This window comes from Ostrea edulis, chromosome 1, assembly GCF_947568905.1.
Source record: "Ostrea edulis chromosome 1, xbOstEdul1.1, whole genome shotgun sequence".
Taxonomy (NCBI): Eukaryota; Metazoa; Mollusca; class Bivalvia; order Ostreida; family Ostreidae; genus Ostrea; species Ostrea edulis.
Genome location: NC_079164.1, coordinates 106,512,022 through 106,531,227, shown reverse-complemented (window position 1 = coordinate 106,531,227; position 19,206 = coordinate 106,512,022). Strand labels below are relative to the sequence as shown.

The 19,206-nt window shown below is 34.7% G+C and overlaps 2 protein-coding genes across 3 annotated transcripts in view; one reads left to right on the top strand and one right to left on the bottom strand.

Moving 5' to 3' along the window:
• Positions 1-1,759: 1,759 nt before the first annotated feature.
• Positions 1,760-14,474, bottom strand: LOC125667618 (protein CUSTOS-like). 2 transcript variants are annotated; one of them, XM_048901215.2, is made up of 6 exons: positions 14,333-14,474; positions 9,586-9,631; positions 8,913-9,005; positions 5,846-5,907; positions 4,690-4,810; positions 1,760-2,069 (listed from the first exon to the last, which is right to left on the bottom strand). In XM_048901215.2, exons 1-6 carry the CDS (start codon positions 14,433-14,435, stop codon positions 1,862-1,864), a joined length of 633 nt encoding a protein of 210 aa, XP_048757172.2. In that variant the 5' UTR covers positions 14,436-14,474; the 3' UTR covers positions 1,760-1,861. The 2 variants fall into 2 exon arrangements, with proteins under 2 accessions (XP_048757172.2, XP_056009161.1); XM_056153186.1 differs by lacking the exon at positions 8,913-9,005.
• A 149-nt stretch (positions 14,475-14,623) lies between these two features.
• The window catches only part of LOC125667476 (ATPase MORC2-like), a 51,909-nt gene continuing 47,326 nt past the window's right edge, over positions 14,624-19,206 (top strand). The window contains exons 1-7 of the mRNA XM_056153185.1: positions 14,624-15,152; positions 16,112-16,165; positions 16,844-16,878; positions 17,603-17,671; positions 17,986-18,076; positions 18,512-18,620; positions 18,823-18,897. Coding sequence (XP_056009160.1) covers positions 15,085-15,152; positions 16,112-16,165; positions 16,844-16,878; positions 17,603-17,671; positions 17,986-18,076; positions 18,512-18,620; positions 18,823-18,897 — 501 coding nt within the window. The 5' untranslated portion in view covers positions 14,624-15,084. The remainder of the gene's footprint in view (positions 15,153-16,111; positions 16,166-16,843; positions 16,879-17,602; positions 17,672-17,985; positions 18,077-18,511; positions 18,621-18,822; positions 18,898-19,206) is intronic.

Genomic DNA, 19,206 nt, shown 5'->3' with positions numbered 1-19,206 from the left:
GTGTCGATATCGCGGGGGACCTACAGAATCAACATCGGCTCCAACAGTAGGATGTGCCGATGTCGCGGGGGACCTACAGAATTAATATCGGCTCCAACAGTAGGATGTGCTGATATCGCGGGGGAGCTACAGAATCAATATCGGCTCCAACAAAGAATGAGCATGACCTTGTCATGTGGACAGAATTAGTATGGATGTTTAAGGGTGTGCTTAATATTCTTAACACATAATTTGACTGTTATAATTATGTATAAATAGTAACTTGCCAAACCATTGTTTTCAAGGCACTAGACATTAACCTGTGCAGGCAAATTTGGAAGTAAAAATCAGACAAAAATTAATTACATGGGGGGTTGTTGTTGTTGTGACTGTTTTGTTTAAAAGTGAAATTGTGTACTGAATAATACATAGATATTATGTCTCCACATAAGTGAAATAGTGTTGAAATTTTATCAAGCTATCCTTTCAAATTAAGATCAATCTTCAAATTATTGAACATATCCCTAAATGAATTAAAATAGGTTAAATTCATTAAATAATAGAGCGATTCAATTGAATTAGAAATAAAAACAGTGAAAAATGGAGACCAGCACCTTGAAGTATAATTTACAGAAGATTTTCACAAGTGGATACCATGTGGTATTCAACAAGGTCTGGATCCAAAGTATAAATTTAAAGAAAATCGATCACCAACATCATGAGAATGCATTAAATAAATTTATTTGATATCAACAGGAAAATATTGTGGCATAAGCCAATGCATTTTTAACTCACCTAAGCTGAGAGCTCAAGTGACTTTTTCTGATCATCCATTGTCCGTCATCTGTAAACTTTTCATACTTTTGACTTCTCCAAAACCACTGGGCCAATTTCAATTAAACTTGGTTCAAATTATCCTAAGGTGAAAGAGATTCAAGTTTCTTCAAATGATGCACTATGCTCCCTTCAAAGGGGAGATAATCACCATAATGCAAATATAGGAGGGGGTCATTTAAAAATCTTCTCAAGAACCACTGGGCCAGAAAAGCTGAAATTTACACGAAAGCTTCTTGACATAGTGGAGATTCAAGTTTGTTAAAATCATGACCCCCCGGGGTAGGGTGAGGCCACAATAGGGGATCAAAATTTTACATGAGAATATATAGGTAAAATCTTTAACAGTCTTCTTCTCAAGAACCACTAGGCCATATTAAGAGTGGAGATTTACCTGAAAGCTTCCTGGTATAAAGTAGATTTAAGTTTGTTCATATCATGGCCCCCAGCAGTAGGATGGGGCCACAATAGGGGATCCAAGTTTTACATACAAATATATAGGAAAAATCTTCTTTTAAGAACCACTGAGCCAGAAAAGTTTACATTTACATGGAAGCTTCCTGACATAGCGCAGATTCAAGTTTGTTAAAACCATAGTCCCCGGGGGTAGAGTGGGGCCACTATAGGGGATCAAAGTTTTACAAACAAATATATAGAGAAAATCTTTAAAAGTCTTCTCTAGAAAAGTTTACATTTACATGAAAGCTTTCCTTACATGGTGCATATTCAAGTTTGTAAAAATCATGGTTTCCTGCAGTAAGTTGGGGCCACAATAGGGATAAAAGTTTTTACATGCGAATATGTAGGGAAAATCTTTAAATATGGGCCAACTGCAAGGTGACTCAGATGAGCAATGTGGCCCATGGGCCTCTAATTAAGAATCTTAGCTTTATCTATTGATGGTCTTCGCCGAGGTGAGCTAAGTAAGTTTTGTGCACTCTATATATACAATGGTATGACTTTATTGGCATATGAAATATGAAAACGATCATGTCATCTGTAGAATTTCTTGCTGATGAAAACTGTGTCAGGAATTTACATTGATATTTTATGAAACTTTTAATTCACTCTTCATTTTCTTGTTCTTTTTCTTCCGTTTCTTTCCTGAATTTTCTGCACTCCCAGAGTTATTCATGGTAGCAATCTCTTTTTGCTTTTCAATTTTCTCGAGAGTTCCATTATGTGGAGTTTTGCTATCTTTCATGATCTGTTCAACAGAAATGGCTGCTTCAGCTAGTCTGCTCTCTTCATCTGAACTGGAACATATAAAAACTGATGTATACAAATATTTCCCATGAGTATTTTTTACTATACTGTAACTAACTTCTTTAGCTATATAGTGTAGGGGTGTGTATTGCTCAAGATTTTCCGATACGATACGATGCAATATTTTCTGATGCGATATTCGATATATTGGATTTACAATGTAGTTAAGCATTTTCTGAAGTAAAATATCAAAATAAAAAAGAATGAAATGGTTTAATATCTTTTATTTCACAACAAAACAATGACAATTAAAGTTTGAGGAATCTTCAATGTCACAATGTAAAAGCGGGTATTAAAGTCTGAGGAATCGTGTTTCTGTTAGAAACCATTTTTAAATTATGAACTTCGATCCCGACTATTAAAAGGGCTATTTTTAAACCCGACATTATATCGTATCGTAGAAACACCGTATTGTATATCGTTGGACAGGCGTATACCGGTACATTTCGATATATCAATATATTGATTCACCCTTAATATAGTGAAAAACAAGAGGTCCATGGGCCTTAACAGTCACCTGAGTATGCATATTATTTGGTTGTTAGAAATGAATTGTGTTACCTGTGTGGTTTTTATATTTCCCCATCTTTATACTTTGTACTAGACGATAGATGTATTGGTAGAACTATCATACACAATTGATAATTTAGAATTTCTTTATAGGTCATTAAGTTTTATCAAATCACAGCAAAATGCAATTTTTTTTATCTGAGTTCTAACAATGGCAAATAAATTTTGACAATTTTCAAAGAGGGATTATTGATCTTGCAGTTTGCTTGCTTAATGTGCTGGGCCCAGTTGCATGAAGATGAGTTCAGTTTAACTAACAGTTAATGTCTAGTTAATGTCGTGCAACTGTGTCCACCAGTATAGATTTTCTAAAATGCATTGGCTACATTGTACAGAAATTAGAAAGTGGTCCGTTTAGCTGTGGGTATAGTTGTTTAGCTGTGGGTTGTTTAGCTGTGGGTATAGTTGTTTAGCTGTGGGTATAGCTGTTTAGCTGTGGGTATAGCTGTTTAACTGTAGGTATAGTTGTTTAGCTGTAGGTATAGCTGTTTAGCTGTAGGTATTGTTGTTTAGCTGTAGGTATAGCTGTAGGTATTGTTGTTTAGCTGTAGGTATAGCTGTTTAGCTGTGGGTATAGTTGTTTAGTTGTAGGTATAGCTGTTTAGCTGTAGGTATAGCTGTTTAGCTGTAGGTATAGCTGTTTAGCTGTAGGTATTGTTGTTTAGCTGTAGGTATAGCTGTAGGTATTGTTGTTTAGCTGTAGGTATAGCTGTTTAGCTGTGGGTATAGTTGTTTAGTTGTAGGTATAGCTGTTTAGCTGTAGGTATAGCTGTTTAGCTGTAGGTATAGCTGTTTAGCTGTAGGTATTGTTGTTTAGCTGTAGGTATAGCTGTAGGTATTGTTGTTTAGCTGTAGGTATAGCTGTAGGTATAGTTGTTTAGCTGTAGGTATAGTTGTTTAGCTGTAGGTATAGTTGTTTAGCTGTAGCTATAGTTGTTTAGCTGAAGGCGTAGTTGTTAAGCTGTAGGATGTTGGTAACAAGTCATACTGTAGAGAATTGAGGGTCGTTGGTGACAGTAATATTGTAGAGAATTGAGGGTTGTTGGTGACAAGTCATTCTGTAGAGAATTGAGGGTCATTGGTGACAGTAATATTGTAGAGAATTGAGGGTTGTTGGTGACAGTAATATTGTAGAGAATTGAGGGTTGTTGGTGACACAGTCATACTGTAGAGAATTGAAGGTCGTTGGTGACAGTAATATTGTAGAGAATTGAGGGTTGTTGGTGACAAGTCATTCTGTAGAGAATTGAGGGTCGTTGGTGACAGTAATATTGTAGAGAATTGAGGGTCGATGGTGACAGTAATATTGTAGAGAATTGAGGGTTGTTGGTGACACAGTCATTTTGAAGAGAATTGAGGGTCATTGGTGACAGTAATATTGTAGAGAATTGAGGGTTGTTGGTGACAGTAATATTGTAGAGAATTGAGGGTTGTTGGTGACAGTAATATTGTAGAGAATTGAGGGTTGTTGGTGACACAAGTCATACTGTAGAGAATTGAGGGTCGTTGGTGACAGTAATATTGTAGAGAATTGAGGGTTGTTGGTGACAGTAATATTGTAGAGAATTGAGGGTTGTTGGTGACACAGTCATACTGTAGAGAATTGAGGGTCGTTGGTGACAGTAATATTGTAGAGAATTGAGGGTTGTTGGTGACAAGTCATTCTGTAGAGAATTGAGGGTCGTTGGTGACAGTAATATTGTAGAGAATTGAGGGTCGTTGGTGACACATTCATTCTGTAGAGAATTGAGGGTTGTTGGTGACAAGTCATTCTGTAGAGAATTGAGGGTTGTTGGTGACAAGTCATTCTGTAGAGAATTGAGGGTCGTTGGTGACACATTCATTCTGTAGAGAATTGAGGGTTGTTGGTGACAAGTCATTCTGTAGAGAATTGAAGGTTGTTGGTGACACAGTCATTTTGTAGAGAATTGAGGGTTGTTGGTGACACAGTCATACTGTAGAGAATTGAGGGTTGTTGGTGACACAGTCATACTGTAGAGAATTGAGGGTCTATAGAGAATTGTAGTCAATTAGTCTAACCTGTCAGTGCTACTACTGAGTTTCCTTCTCCTGACACTGGGCGGCCTCTGTTTGATGGCTGTTGCTGCTTCATCACCAGCATCCTGTATCACAGTGGTGGAAGATGTGAAGAGCTTAATGCCTTAAACATAAAGAATTAAAGTCTTTATTTTGAAATTTCCACAATGCCCAAATAAAATGGAACATTAAAGTTGTCTTCAGAGATCACATTCACATGACTGCAATGCTTGTGTATACCAGAATATATAATGAACAAAATGTTTTCATGAAACACTTTGCACACAAATGTGAACACATTGAATTGTAGCAAATTTAATATAGATGAATGACCTTGACCTTTATTACACTTCCTCCTGTTTAATCTTGAGGGCTTAAAAAGGACTGAATGAATATTTTTAAAGAAAATTACAAAGAAATGGAAACTGAAACAAATATACAAATTACTGTGATTTAAACAATAAAATATCTTTCTTTGTTGTTTCATTGGGTGATGAAGGTACATGTGGCTAGCATTGCAGAAAAAATTCATAATCCGTTATATAAGCGGGTTATGTAAAAATTGTCTGCATTGATTGCTACCTTCATTACCCGATGAAACAACAAAGAAAGACATTTGATTGTTTGTATCTATATTTTATGCACTGTTTTGAAATATAAACTAGATTTTGATACTAAAATATCATATGGTTGACCCATTCGTGACGTTAAATGGAATAGCCAATGCACCCTTTGACCTTGATGATGCTCCACATTTGGTAATGACTACACAGACAGACGGTACTAAAAAACCGGATCGAACTAGTTTGCAACAAACATGCATTCATTCATTGTATGATAGATGCAATGTCAATTTCAAAAGAAATAAAAGAGAAAAGATTCAGTGAATGTAGATATATTTTGTTGAATACTCCATTTCAATGGAGTTTCCTTGTGGTTGTCTCAGACCAAGAAATCAACAAAGTACAATAGACCAAGAAATCAACAAAGTACAATAGACCAAGAAATCAACAAAGTACAATAGACCAAGAAATCAACAAAGTACAATATTCCTAAACGAATATATTTAAATAGAGCAGTTTTAGCATAGTTACCTATCGACATGATCAACAAACCAGTATTTCAAAATTGATGGAAGCACAGTCTATATATATATTACCTGTATCCTGTTCAGAGTATTCAATCTTTCTTGTGTCTTCTCCACTCCTAGCTTTGATACTTCTACAACAACATCAAAAGTTAATCAATATTTTCTGAAGTATTCTGTTTCCACATCAATGATTTTGTCCACAATGTACAGATGCATTAGATACCAAAAATGCATTTACAATGCTGTGAAGTTGCCCAGGAAACTATAGGTAAATCCAAGTCAGTGGCACACTTGAAATTCAATGAACCATCACTGCCCACTGCCAAAGTATGGTCTTACCCACAAGCGAAGTCACAGTCAAAACATCACAGTCAAAACTGTTTTTCATTCATTTTATTATAATAAGATTTCATATTTCAAAAGAAAATATACATTAATATATGATTGAATGATTCTGTGCTTTCTGATTGGCCAAGATCCAACAACCTTTAAAAAAATGTCATGTTCTGACCTCACTTCACCTCAAAATGCCTTCAAGGTGAATATAACATTTGATTTCTCCCAACATCTGACCAAAAATAAAAAGGGAATTTCCAAATCGATTGAATTGGCTATACTGTATATTTACTTATTTTCGCACATTCAAATTCTGGTGCAATTGGATCTGAAGTATTAATGTAGATTCCAAAATAATTATCACATGATTTAGCAATAAGCATCACTTGCGAAATAAAATTACTTGCTTTAATATTACATATTGCTGAAATATATGTAAAAATTCTTGATTAACAGTTCATTTGCATTTTCTTGTGATTTGACATCTACGTGCCATTTTTTTTATGTTTTAAAAGTACTCATGTACCATAAGGAATCTACACTATTGGGCGTAATCATGATTTAGCACTTGTTCTGTGTGTGATAATAAGTACATGTATTTAGAAATTTTCATATTTTAGGGCTACCATAAATTAGCAGTCTTGCTTCTCAGACAAAGGAACTAAAATATGAATCTCGCTATAGTAAGCACACATACAGTGTTATTTCTTGGTTGTCCAATGAAAACCTGTGTCTCTAATTACTTTCTACTAGCTAGGTCTTGTACTCCAGTTGTAAACAAAGATGGCCATCTAGGTATTGTTTCATAAGCTCTACTAACTGGTTTTGATGTTTTAAATCAGTTAATCATGTAATAAAACAAGAGGCCCAAGGGCCTAGAATCGCTCTTCTGATAAATTGTACAACCCCACCATTTCTATTCTTAGCCTCTTAGTATTCTAAATCTTTAGTTAAATCCTAAGAATTCAAAAAAAGTAGGTCAATGTGACCTACTTTTTGGTTTACACATTTTGAGAACCCAAGAAATATCAACTGACAAAGTTTGATGATTTTAAGCCAATTAGTATCTGAATATTGAAATATAGCTGTCAAATTCCAATCGTAGGTCATGGTGACCTACTTTTTGGTCAGCGAACTCCGAACATGCAAGACCCATCAACTGACAAAGTTTGATGACTGTAGGTCAAATAGTATCTGAAATATATAAATATAGCCGTCCAATTCCAAAAGTAGGTCAAGGTGACCTACTTTTTCGTTAACACCCTTCAGACATGCAAGACCCAACAACTGACAAAGTTTGATGACTGTAGGTCAAATAGTATCTGAAATATATAAATATAGCCGTCCAATTCCAAAAGTAGGTCAAGTTGACCTACTTTTTGGTCGAAACCCTTCGAACATGCAAGACCCAACAACTGACAAAGTTTGATGACTGTAGGTCAAATAGTATCTGAAATATATAAATATAGCCGTCAAATGCCAAAAGTAGGTCACAGTGACCTACTTTTTGGTCGATACACTCCGAAGACTCAAGATGCATCAACTGACAAAGTTTGATGATTGTAGGTCAAATAGTGTCTGAAATATAGTAATTTAGCTGTCAAATACCAAAAGTAGGTCACGGTGACCTACTTTTTGGTCGACACAAACCGAAGACTGAAGACGCATCAACTGACAAAGTTTGATGATCCTAGGTTTTACAGTGCCCAAAATATGCATCTAAAATTGAAAATGTGAAATTTGAATATCTGCAAAATTCAAAAAGTAGGTCACTGTGACCTACTTTTTTATAAATATGTTTCAAGGCCTCAAGATGCATCAACTTACAAGATTTGATGATTCTAAACCTCTCGGTATTTGAAATAACAACTTAAAATATATCTATAAATGATAAGCCATAAAATTCAGAAAGTAGGTCACGGTGACCTATTTTTCAGTTGACGCATTTCAAGGTCCCATGATCCACCAACTGACAAGTTTTGATGATCATAGGCTTCAAAGTGTCCAAGATATGCATCAAAATTAATTTTAAAATAAATACCTGCAAAATTCAAAAAGTAGGTCACCGTGACCTACTTTTGAGACAACTTGACACAAGGTCCTAAGATGCATCAACTGTCAAAATTTGATGATCCTAGTCCTTATAATGACTAAAATATCAAAGATTTAAGGAAATATAAATTTAGGTCAACTTTGAAGTGACCTTGAGACCACGCCTTTGCCCCCAGGGTAATGCCTTGAACAATTTTTAATCTACAACATATCCTCATCCTTATGTGTAAGTTTGGTGATAATTTGCCCAGTGGTTCTTGAGAAGAAGATTTTATAGCAACCACTACTTTTGTTTGTATTTTCCTGATTATCTCCCCTTGTTAAAGGGTCACATCCCTCTATTTAGTACGTATGAAAGCCCTTGGGCCAATGATACCCTGTAACAAATTTGAAAAAAATTGGCCAAGGGGTTCTTGAGTTATAGCCCTTTTTCTAAAAAGTTTACGCACACCGCACAAATGGCCATAGCATTAGCTCTTTGAGCCTTCGGCTCAGAAGAGCTAACAAATACTGACATTGTCTTGGCAAGTACACTATACAATATTGACTGAATATTATGCTTCTCAGCTAGATATAATATCGTATTGACCTAAAAAATATCAATAATTGTACAATATCTCCTCTGATTCTGGTCAATTGTAACTGTACTAAATGTAATTTTTGTATGAATTTCCTGAGGAACAGAGAATATATCAGATTATCAAGCCAATTTATTACTTAGAAGAAGAAAAAATCACGAAGTACTTACTTATCTAAAAGTTCAGACAATTTCTTGGCTACAAATTCACGAAATTCTGGTGTTGTATTTAATGGATTACTTTCAGACACTGGTGAGGAGGCCCTGGAATGCAGGATACGTGACTTAGAGCACCAGTACAGCTGACAAATCCAATATAGGTCATAATTTCATCATACATATGCAAGATTTTCATTGGCTAATTGATAATAGATATTCACGCTCTGCCTGTCAATCACCTACACATCAAAAGGTCATTTATAATTAAGTATGCAAGTCTTAGAAGACATAGATATACTTATAATACAAGAAATGAGATGAGAAATAAAGGTGATGCAGTATTTTTAGATTTTTTTTCTTCTTGAAAAGGCACATAGCTCAATGTCACAGGTACTTGTTTCTGTAAATAACTTACGACCTCTGTATACTAATATATTATCATTAGTATACAGAGGTCGTAAGTTATTTACAGAAACAAGTGCCTGTGCTCAATGTTTAAAGACACGGTGAAAAAAGTCTAAAAACAAATATGACAAAAGGAAAATTTGACAAAACAGAATGAAGAGAGCAATCTATATGCCCCATCATGGGAGGGCATAAAACATAGATAGGTACATCATCCCACTTAATAATTTCTCTGATTGATAATAAATTCAAAATCCCAATATGGCTCATTAGAAATTACCTCAGGGATGGTGGCTTCCTATTCCCCTGCTTCTCAGCTTCATTTCCTTGATCAAAAAAAAACCCACTTTCGGTAAAGTAAATCAATCTCAATGTTCCACATCATATTAAAACTGTAGCAGCTTATTTACAATACTTTGTGGGTATCAATTTCAAATGTAACTTTAATTCAACATCTAGAATAGACAGAACCAATAGTCTTGACTATGAAATCATAAATTCACACCCAACTCTTATGAAGCTAAACAGTATTAACACAAATGCTTAAATGACTTAAGTAGACGACTACATAACAATGACCTCACACAAGCTTTGAATAATGAACATACACAAACTAATGTAACACAAGGGCATGTGATGAACTGCACTGCAGATCCTATGCATGAAATTTTTTGTTCCTTATTTTGAGTAAATGATTCTGGCATGTGCATTTCGTCCAGTATTATTCTTGAAATCCATGAATCATTTAATATACTATCTAATATATGCACGAGCAGTATCATATAGAAAATATCTGCTTCTCCTAATACCAATATTGTTTCAAATTATTTAGTGTATATATATATGTCCTTGTATTGAAACTATTTTGTAGACACCACCATTTTATTACACATATCCTATATTCTCTATTCCTGGTAGTTTTGATTGCTATCTTATTCCTCCTTAAAGCTGCAGTGTGAAGGAAATTTGCAATAAAAAGATTGTGAAGTTGTAAATGGACCCCGATATAGCATTCAACCCCAGAGTCACTGATATACTTCTGATTTTTTCATTCTGGAATATACATGAACACTATCCTTATTTATCCATGTTTATCATAGACCTTATAAAGCTGCTCAATATGCATTTTTTGTTGCCCTGGCAACCAATTTAAATTTTATTCAAGATATAAAAAGTGCTATTTTTTGGTGTTTTAAAATGATATTTTTCTACCAATTAGTGTAATCTTATAGATAATACTCTTTTTAAAAATTCTACCAGCTTTTTATCCCATAAGTTTGCCTTGTGTAGTTTTTATACCACTAGTATTCCCTTTTGTACTAAGATCCCGAAAATGTAAAACATCACAAAAATAAGCCCATCTGGTCAAAAAAACGACACAGGCGATTTTTTTAAAAAAGTAAATTTTTAAAAGATAAATTCCTACTGAACATACTGATATGCAACATGACTTTGTTCGCTACATGTCAAAATGTCGCAAAGCTTACCTTAAACTCTGCTATACTTTATACAGCACTTCGAAATATATGATGTCATGATACACCAATCTTCAATCTGATTAAAACCAGATCTTCAATCTGCTCCTCTATTAGCCATGTCGTGTAGACGCAACATGGCTAATAGAGGAGTGGATTAAAGATCTGGTTTTAATCAGATTGCACCAATCTTTTCAATTGCCAAGAAAAAAACAGCATAGCTAAATATGACGTAAAAATACACTGTTTACATTAACTGCATTAATTATATTTCCAACCATTAAATGAATAGGTGGATTAAATGTCTGAAGTCATGTTGCAAGATGATAAGGGCCTTTGCTCATCTAAATGGTCACACCATAAAAATATCACATATTTGCCATTTTATGAAATTCAATTCCATTACAAAGTTCCGAAAGGTTGTTTTCCAGATGGAGGAGAGGTTTGGGAAAACTTCTCTAAGGGCAGCCTCACAGCTGGAATTCAGCTCTATAAACCAGAGCACAGACGAGACAATTGAACAGAGGGGGGACAGAGTCATGGACACTGCACAGAAGGCATTTGGTGGCAGAACTTCGCCTGAAATATTCCAAGAACAGCTTATTGTGAGGTTTGCTCTTGGCTGCAGTGACAGTGAGGCGGGAAATCAGTTAATGAACAATCCCCCCCCCCTCCCCCCTGTACTTTAGCAGAGGTGAAAAAATGAGTTAAAACTTATCTGTTGAGTCGTCAAGCTGGACTCAGGATGGAGAGATTTTCGCTCACCCCCTGCTTATCGGAGTAAGTCCCCAGATTCTGAGCGGAGAGATAAGTCCAAGGAGAGGATTAATTATTCTTGTGACTTCAAGGAGAGCAGTAGGAACCATAGACCCGTGAGATATCAGTAAGTCCAGGGCGTTCAAGAGGTTCAGGGTCAGTAGTGTGCCAAGACTGCAAGGAACTGGTACATGTACAGCGAAAATTGCCCACGTAAAACCAGCCCGGAGTCTCTGTGCTATTGTCTAAAAAAATCTGGTGAAGAGATTGAGTTTGTTGGATTCTGCTAATATAGTAACCTTTTCTAACATTCTAATTGTCAAGGTCACATATGTTATTCCCTCTGTAAGGTCGGGGAGCCAAGGATTTAGCTCCGGTGCATGGCATGTCCCTAATCAGATAGGAGGTCAGCAGGTTATTGTTATTGATACAGCCGCTGACATTACTATTATCTCGGGAGAAGTTTACAAGACACTGATGCCTCGGCCCGAGATAATTAGAGATACCAATGTCTGATTAACTGGTGATGGGGCAGGTATGACTGCTCAGTATTTGGGGATCCTTAATTTGCCAATCGGGGATAATGGTTTAGTACACTGAGTATATGTTGGTCCTCTATAAGATGACATGTTGTTAGGGATAGACTTCCTGGGTGCACATGGTGCTGAAGTTTCTTGTGAAGCAGGAACACTCAAGGTCAGAGGCATATAGACAACTTCTAAACTGAGTACTGGGTGCCAGTATTCAATGCAGTGTCATCCTGCAGAGTGCCAATTTCTCAGCACAGTGCACAGGTAATTGAGTGCGACTTGAGTGTCGATATGCTCTGCATTCCTGCTTTGTTCCAGAGGAAGGAAGAAGGTCATCTGAACAAGATGTTGAGGGCCGGAGTCATCCATCCATCTTCCTTAAATTGAGTGTTAGCGCCAGTTCTTGTAAGGTAGAAAGATGGGAATGTCCGCTGGTGCGTGGACTACAGGCCTTGAATAAAGTCACCATTAAAGACATGTACCCTCTGCCACTAATAGAGGAGTGTATGGACACCTAAACAAAGAACTGCTTGTTTTGGGCATGTTAAAATCTGACCAGAAGACAAGAAAAAGACAATATTTATTACTAAGTATGGATTATTTGAATTTACCGGGATGGGCTTTGGTATGTGCAACACCCCTGCAACCTTCGTTTGTTCAATTAGCAATACCAAACAGTCAAGGTCACTTCATTCTTGGCATGAACGCCTCGGATCATGCAGTAGGTGGGAAATTAAGACAAGTTCAGAATGGAAGGGAAAGAACCAAGATTTTGTTGATTGCAATTACCAACCATGTGAAAGGTATAGTTTACGGAATCTCAAAAGGCTTGTCAAAGCTTTATTTTAACTCAACATGTTACAATTTTGTTATCCTTATCAAGAATTAGTGAATGGGTGTTTAATAATAAGAAATACAAATCTCAAGTCCAGCAGCATCCGTACTAGTCCGAAATATCTGACGTTTTTCTGGCTTTTTTATGATTTTGATATTTACCGTGCCAGGAAAACTTCAGAACCGGCGCCATTACGTAAACTGGAAATTCGCTTTCCGATTTTAAATACTTGCGAGCCAAATTCAATCTTAAACTCATAATTAATCAATAAAACGATGCTTCTTGTACTTATTAATATCGATTTTATGGTTTCTTTCATCACATAAATAGCCTCATGAAAACAATTTAACAAACTGTCGAGCTTTGTTTTAAGTCATGCTCAAATGACAACGAAAAGTCAATTGACTGCAATACGGAAGTTCCGAGTTCCCCAAGAATTATTTCCCTTTGTCGAACTCTTCCGTAAATTATGACGTAAAATATGATGACAGTGGGTACATTTGCTAATTACTATCATTGTGTTGTTTCTTAAAAATGATATCCAGAGTTTCTGAGACCATCCCATCTCAGGGAAAAGGCAACTTTAGTGAGTTTATGAGACTGGTCGCAGGATAACAAAATGGCTCAAACAAATATTGTTAATTGCCATCTTTCTTTCATAAAAGCGTCACCCATGTAGAAGAGGACACGAATAATGATTCAATAGCCAATTTGATGATCTTATTCAAACAAATTATGCTTGATATGGCCAGAATATGCATACCAGTGATTGATATAAACAAAAGTTACGCTTTTATTACATTAATCGTACGTAATCGTTATGTATACATTGTGTACCCACCTTACGTCATAAAATGCGAAAGAGTTCTACAAAGAGAAATAAATTTTGGGTAACTCGGAACTTGCGTATTGTGTGCTTCTGTTATCGAATTCTGAGGTGATCATTTTCTTTTGATTGATATTAGTAAGTACAAGAAGCATCGTTTTATTATTTAATTATGATTTTACATTGAATTCGACTCCAAAGTATTTAAAATCGGCCCGACAATGCAGCCTCCAACTGGAGGCGTCAAATTTCCAGTTTACGTAAAGGCGCCGGTTCTGATATTTTCTTGGCACTTGCCGATTTTGATATCAAAATCATAAAAAAGCCAGGAAAACGTAAGATTTTCGGACTACATCCGTACATGGGCATGTCATCTCTGAAAATACCAGGTTTAGATAAAAACTTTTCACCATGACGTCATTTAAAAATACAATAAAATTTAGTGAAACTTCTTCAAAATTGTTGTCATTCATTGTCGTGCATCTAGTCGTGCTATTCGACTTCAATATCTTTAATGCTGCAATATTCAAGGAAATTCGAGCTACATAGCATGCTTAATGAATGTAAAACAATGAATCATTATTACTTTGGTTAGAACTACTAACTCTTTGTGTCTTTTACGAATGTTTCTACATATAACGTTGCCTCTTTCAGTCGTTGATTTTCGATTTCATCTATTGAACTGTCTGAATCGGACTCGTCTTCCATATTATTTCAAACCTAAAACAAAACGGAAAAAAAACGAATAAAAGATATTCTGCATAGTTTAATTTTCCCAAAAAATTCGAGAAAATCAAATGATATATCGATAGATCAAATTATATGTGTGGCTTTATTGTACAATATTTTACAATATTATACATATTGACATTCTTCGTTTTTTTTATTACAATACTATATCTGGACTTGAAATTATATAAAAGTAGTTCCTAATTTAAATGTACGTGCGCGTAATAAAAGAAAATGTAATGCAACATGATTTTTGCTTAACGTTCTTTGATTTTATCTTTCAGTTTCAATATTGTAGCAATTTTTTCAAATCAAGGTTAATTTCATGAAAAAAAATTAACTTATTGAAACGTGGATGTATTCTTTATATAAACAGGAAATGGTGTGATTCGGTTACATGAGGCTGTGTATGGAATTGTAAAATGTAGCAAACGATATACAGTGTATATGTTACGAACTGTATGCATATTTCATCGGTTATTTTCTGAGTTATGAATGCAGATACCTAAATTCGAAGTTGCAGGAGAATGTCTTTCCCAGAATACAGTGACATAAGCAAGGACTCGCTGCATTTTCTGTAGTCAATTTTAGCGCATTATCTGAGACAGCTACAACAACAGAGTACGAAATGGCCAGCAATAATTATAGTGCACTGAGTCGTGCACAATTAAGTTTTGAATACTTACACACAAACTCGTAAGTTGCATTATATCGTATAACATAGCACATTATATTACCATATTCAAACATTGAGATATAATTATTGATTTATAATATTTACAAGCTCCAGAAGTAGAATACAAATTGTACAAGTATAGTCTGTGATAAAAGGTTGCATATATACCTGTAGCTCAATATTTCAATGCAGCACGTTAGCGATATAATTACAACTTTTTGTAAAATTATGCTTTTTGTGTCTTATGTGGTTGTATGCCAACATGTTTAAATATAGATCTAGCATTATTTGGTGTGTATTATTCTCAATATATAAACTTAATTCTGTCTTAACTGTTCTGCAATAATATTATCTAAAATGATATTGATATTATTATTATTGATCATACTTGTTTGATGACGAAACCAAATTCAATTTGCAAATTCAGGATATTTAATTATTTTCTGCTGAATCTAGAATCCACAAATTGACTATCAGATGTGGTTTTGCTTTGGTTTAATGTGCATGGTTAGAAATGTTTTAACATGAATGCGTGACATAGTGAGGGGCATTTTTAATTAAATTTTATCATAAATAAAATTGATTTAGACCAACATTGCAATTCACATTTTTAAGAAAACAAACCAATCTCAATTGGTTGATATGTATGTACTGGGTATTGCGAGTTGTGAATCTGGAATTTAAATATGAATCTGGTTTTGTTTTAACCAAGCATGTTTTTTTTTTTTACCAGAATAAAACCTGCATGCACTGATCCAGACATTTTTTCTTGATGGATAGTTAGTTCCACAGGGGATTTGGGAGTGATAAATTGCACCAATTGAAAATAGAAAAGCACAATTTTAGTAAATATCTGATGGAGACCTAACCCCTTACAAGCATGATTTGCCTAAGTTATCTTTCATTAACATAGTTCCATCAGACTTGATTACTCAGTTTATGAGAATTGATCTGATTGTGTGTAATTGTCTTTCTTCAGAACAACTCATGAATTTCTGTTTGGTGCAGTTGCGGAATTGGTGGATAATGCAAGGTGAGTTTATGTTTTACATTAAAATTCAAGTTCACAAACTCAAGGATCAAATTTGAACTAAGTGTTGTAAACATATTTCTATTCAGGTAACACTTGTATGCGCACCATCTTCCAAACATGATATTGTTCATTAATGCTTTACACCTGCCATTACCAAGATTTTGAAATCTGATTCTTTAATGTTGGACATTTTGACAATTTTACCAGTGTGAACATTGAAATGAATTACCTGCAAAACAAGGAATTTTTGTATATGAAAAAATATGAACATTTAATTAAGATAAACTATAAATAGATTCAAGTATTAAAAGTCTTTCAAACAAAGAATAAGAATAAAAAAATTATCACTCTCTTTATTCCAGAGAATATACAATTTCTAAATATGATGTTTTTATGGATTTCTCTGGTAACTGCCTTAAATAAACCAAATCAAACATCTATAAAACAAGAAAACGGAAATATTCATTCCTGCCCAGTATTTCCCTACTACAAAGAATATATGATTTCTAAATGAAGTTTTTATTGGATTCCTTTGTGAACTTTTATTACATTGAATGACCCTGGTATTATGCTATATATGTAACAACAAGATTTCACTGAATATCAGGATTGTGCTATACTGCACTCCTTCCAGAAATGAACTGATAATCATTTAGAAATATTTTTTTATATTTTCAGAGATGCTAATGCGACAAGAATGGACATATTTTCAGGTTGGCACATTTTAGTTTCGGTGCTAAGTTTATTTCTAACTCCTTGAATGTGTATTAAATGTTTTATGAAACACTTGCTATTGGATAGATGTATGAAATATATTTATACATGTATTTACATTTCCCGTGTTTTTTGCCTTTGATATCACTGCCAGTTGTATTGATAGCCATTTCCTCATGAATGTATTGCAGTTGTAAGAAATGTGAATCTTGATGAATATAGTACTCTTATTTTAACGGCTGGGAATTCCAACAGAAACAAAAGTAGAATGTAAATGCAAGAAAGAAACTTCAATTTTGAAAATACGAGAGGGTGTGAATTGCAATGCTAATGCACTACATGAAAAGTATGCTGTCATGAAGTGTTGCAGTTCATTCTCGTATGTATTTTCAGAAATGAAATCGTATCTTCATGGCAAAACACATAGAATGTTTATTGAGTTTTTTTCTTGAATTTTATTTTAAATGTTTGTATTATGAAGTACACTAACAAGACCCTGCTGAAGATTACAATAATGATGCACCTTTTGTGCATTGATTTTTTTTCACTTTTTGAGGAACAAATCAATTCATTATTCAGTTTTCCAAAATATGGTAGAGGGCTACACAATGGCATGTTGAACTGTAAAAGAATGGATTAATATAAAAAATTGATACAAACTTTATATTGCTATTATCAAAGAAAACTGCAGAAATATTGAGTGAAAATTATGGTTAATTGCAGAACCCGATGAAAGCTTGCGAGGGGGATATATGCTGTTTTTTGTGGATGATGGAGAAGGAATGGACCCAAGTAAGCTAAAGAATTCCGTGTGGGGAAAAAATTGGTGCCTTAATATTGTGGTAGATAAAATATAGGGGAATTCAGAGGTACTGTAAAGAACAATTTATTTGAAAGAACATTATTTATGTGTAATTTCGTGAGACTAGCCATTCATGAAAATCTAGTTCCATGAATAAACTCGTGCATGTTGAAGAGTTAATCAATAAATTAGGATTTGCCAAGGTTATGTCTCATGAATAGATATGTGAAAATAAGGTCTCGCAAAATAAAAGAGATCTACAGTAATATGTATCACGAGTTAAATTTGAAATGACTGTTTCCAGATGAGACCGCAGATATCATCACATTTGGAAGATCCACAAAGAGGTCTTTAGAAGAGTCACATATTGGCATGTATGGAAATGGATTGAAATCGTAAGTGTAATCAATTTTACTCTCACAGTAATGGAGCAGTGTTGTGAAATACTTACTGATGCTAGGACAGCTGGTTATGCCAAATGTAATGGTCCGAAAGTCAAACAACATTTGGATGCCCATCACAATATCAGTTGCCCCATATTGATGAGCAAGTTTAAGGCTGTATAATTACTATACTGGTGATCTAACTCAACCATCTGTCAAACAATGTTGCCTCTACAAAATACTGTTGATTACTTAAAACGGTTTAGGTATTCTTTTATCCTGTCAGAAATGCAGAATATTATGTTTTTCATTTACATCACCTTACGCCTGTTAAGACTCACAAACTTGCCAGTTGTATTGACCCAGTTAAGCAGCTGATTAAAAAAATGGCAACTTTCCTCAACCCTTCAAATTTTCCTAGTTAAATCTGTCTTCTGTTTATTTCAGAGGTTCCATGAGGATTGGTAACGACCTTATTCTTTTCACCAAAAAGGGAGCAACAATGACTTGTCTCTTCTTGTCCAGATCATTTCATGAAGAGGAACACATTGATGAAGTGAGAATGAGATTTTAGAACATGTATTGACATGTGTAATGTGATTGTACATTTTCACAGAAAACATAATTTTCAGAATGTTCATAATCCAGTGGTATATTTGCAACAAGTTTATAATGGCTCTCCAAAATCTTATTATTTTAGTCAATCTTTCGCAAATTGTCTTGTTAACTTCATTCCACTGCACATTTTTCTATCACAGGTTATTGTGCCAATTCCATCATTTGAAACAAATACAAGGACCACACTGGTAACAGGTGCTAGAGCAAAAGAAAAGGTAACTTACTTCTAATACACTTGTCTTAAGATGGGTTGTATTATAGCATGAACTTTCCCATTTGTCTGTCCATCCGTCTGTGTGGTGGGTTTTTCTTGCCTGGATCATCATTCACACTGTGAGGTCTAGAACTGTCAAACTTGGTCAGTTGATGCATCTTCAGGAGGTGTGTTGCAACCCAAAACATGAATTAAAAGTAGGTCAATATTGGCTACTTCTGTAATTTTATGGCTATGTATATGTACAAATTGTGTCCAGATAATGTCTTTCACACTGAGAGTCCAAGGACTACCAAACGTGATGCATGGG

Bases quoted from the DNA above. Each gene is read 5' to 3' on its own strand.
- LOC125667618 (XM_048901215.2), bottom strand. From the start codon at position 14,435: ATGGAAGACGAGTCCGATTCAGACAGTTCAATAGATGAAATCGAAAAT. The intron at 5,908-8,912 runs GTAAGTACTTCG...ATGTTGTTGTAG, and splicing joins TTGTCTGAACTTTTAGATAA to AAGTATCAAAGCTAGGAGTG. The intron at 4,811-5,845 runs GTAATATATATA...TTTATGTTTAAG, and splicing joins ATACTCTGAACAGGATACAG to GCATTAAGCTCTTCACATCT.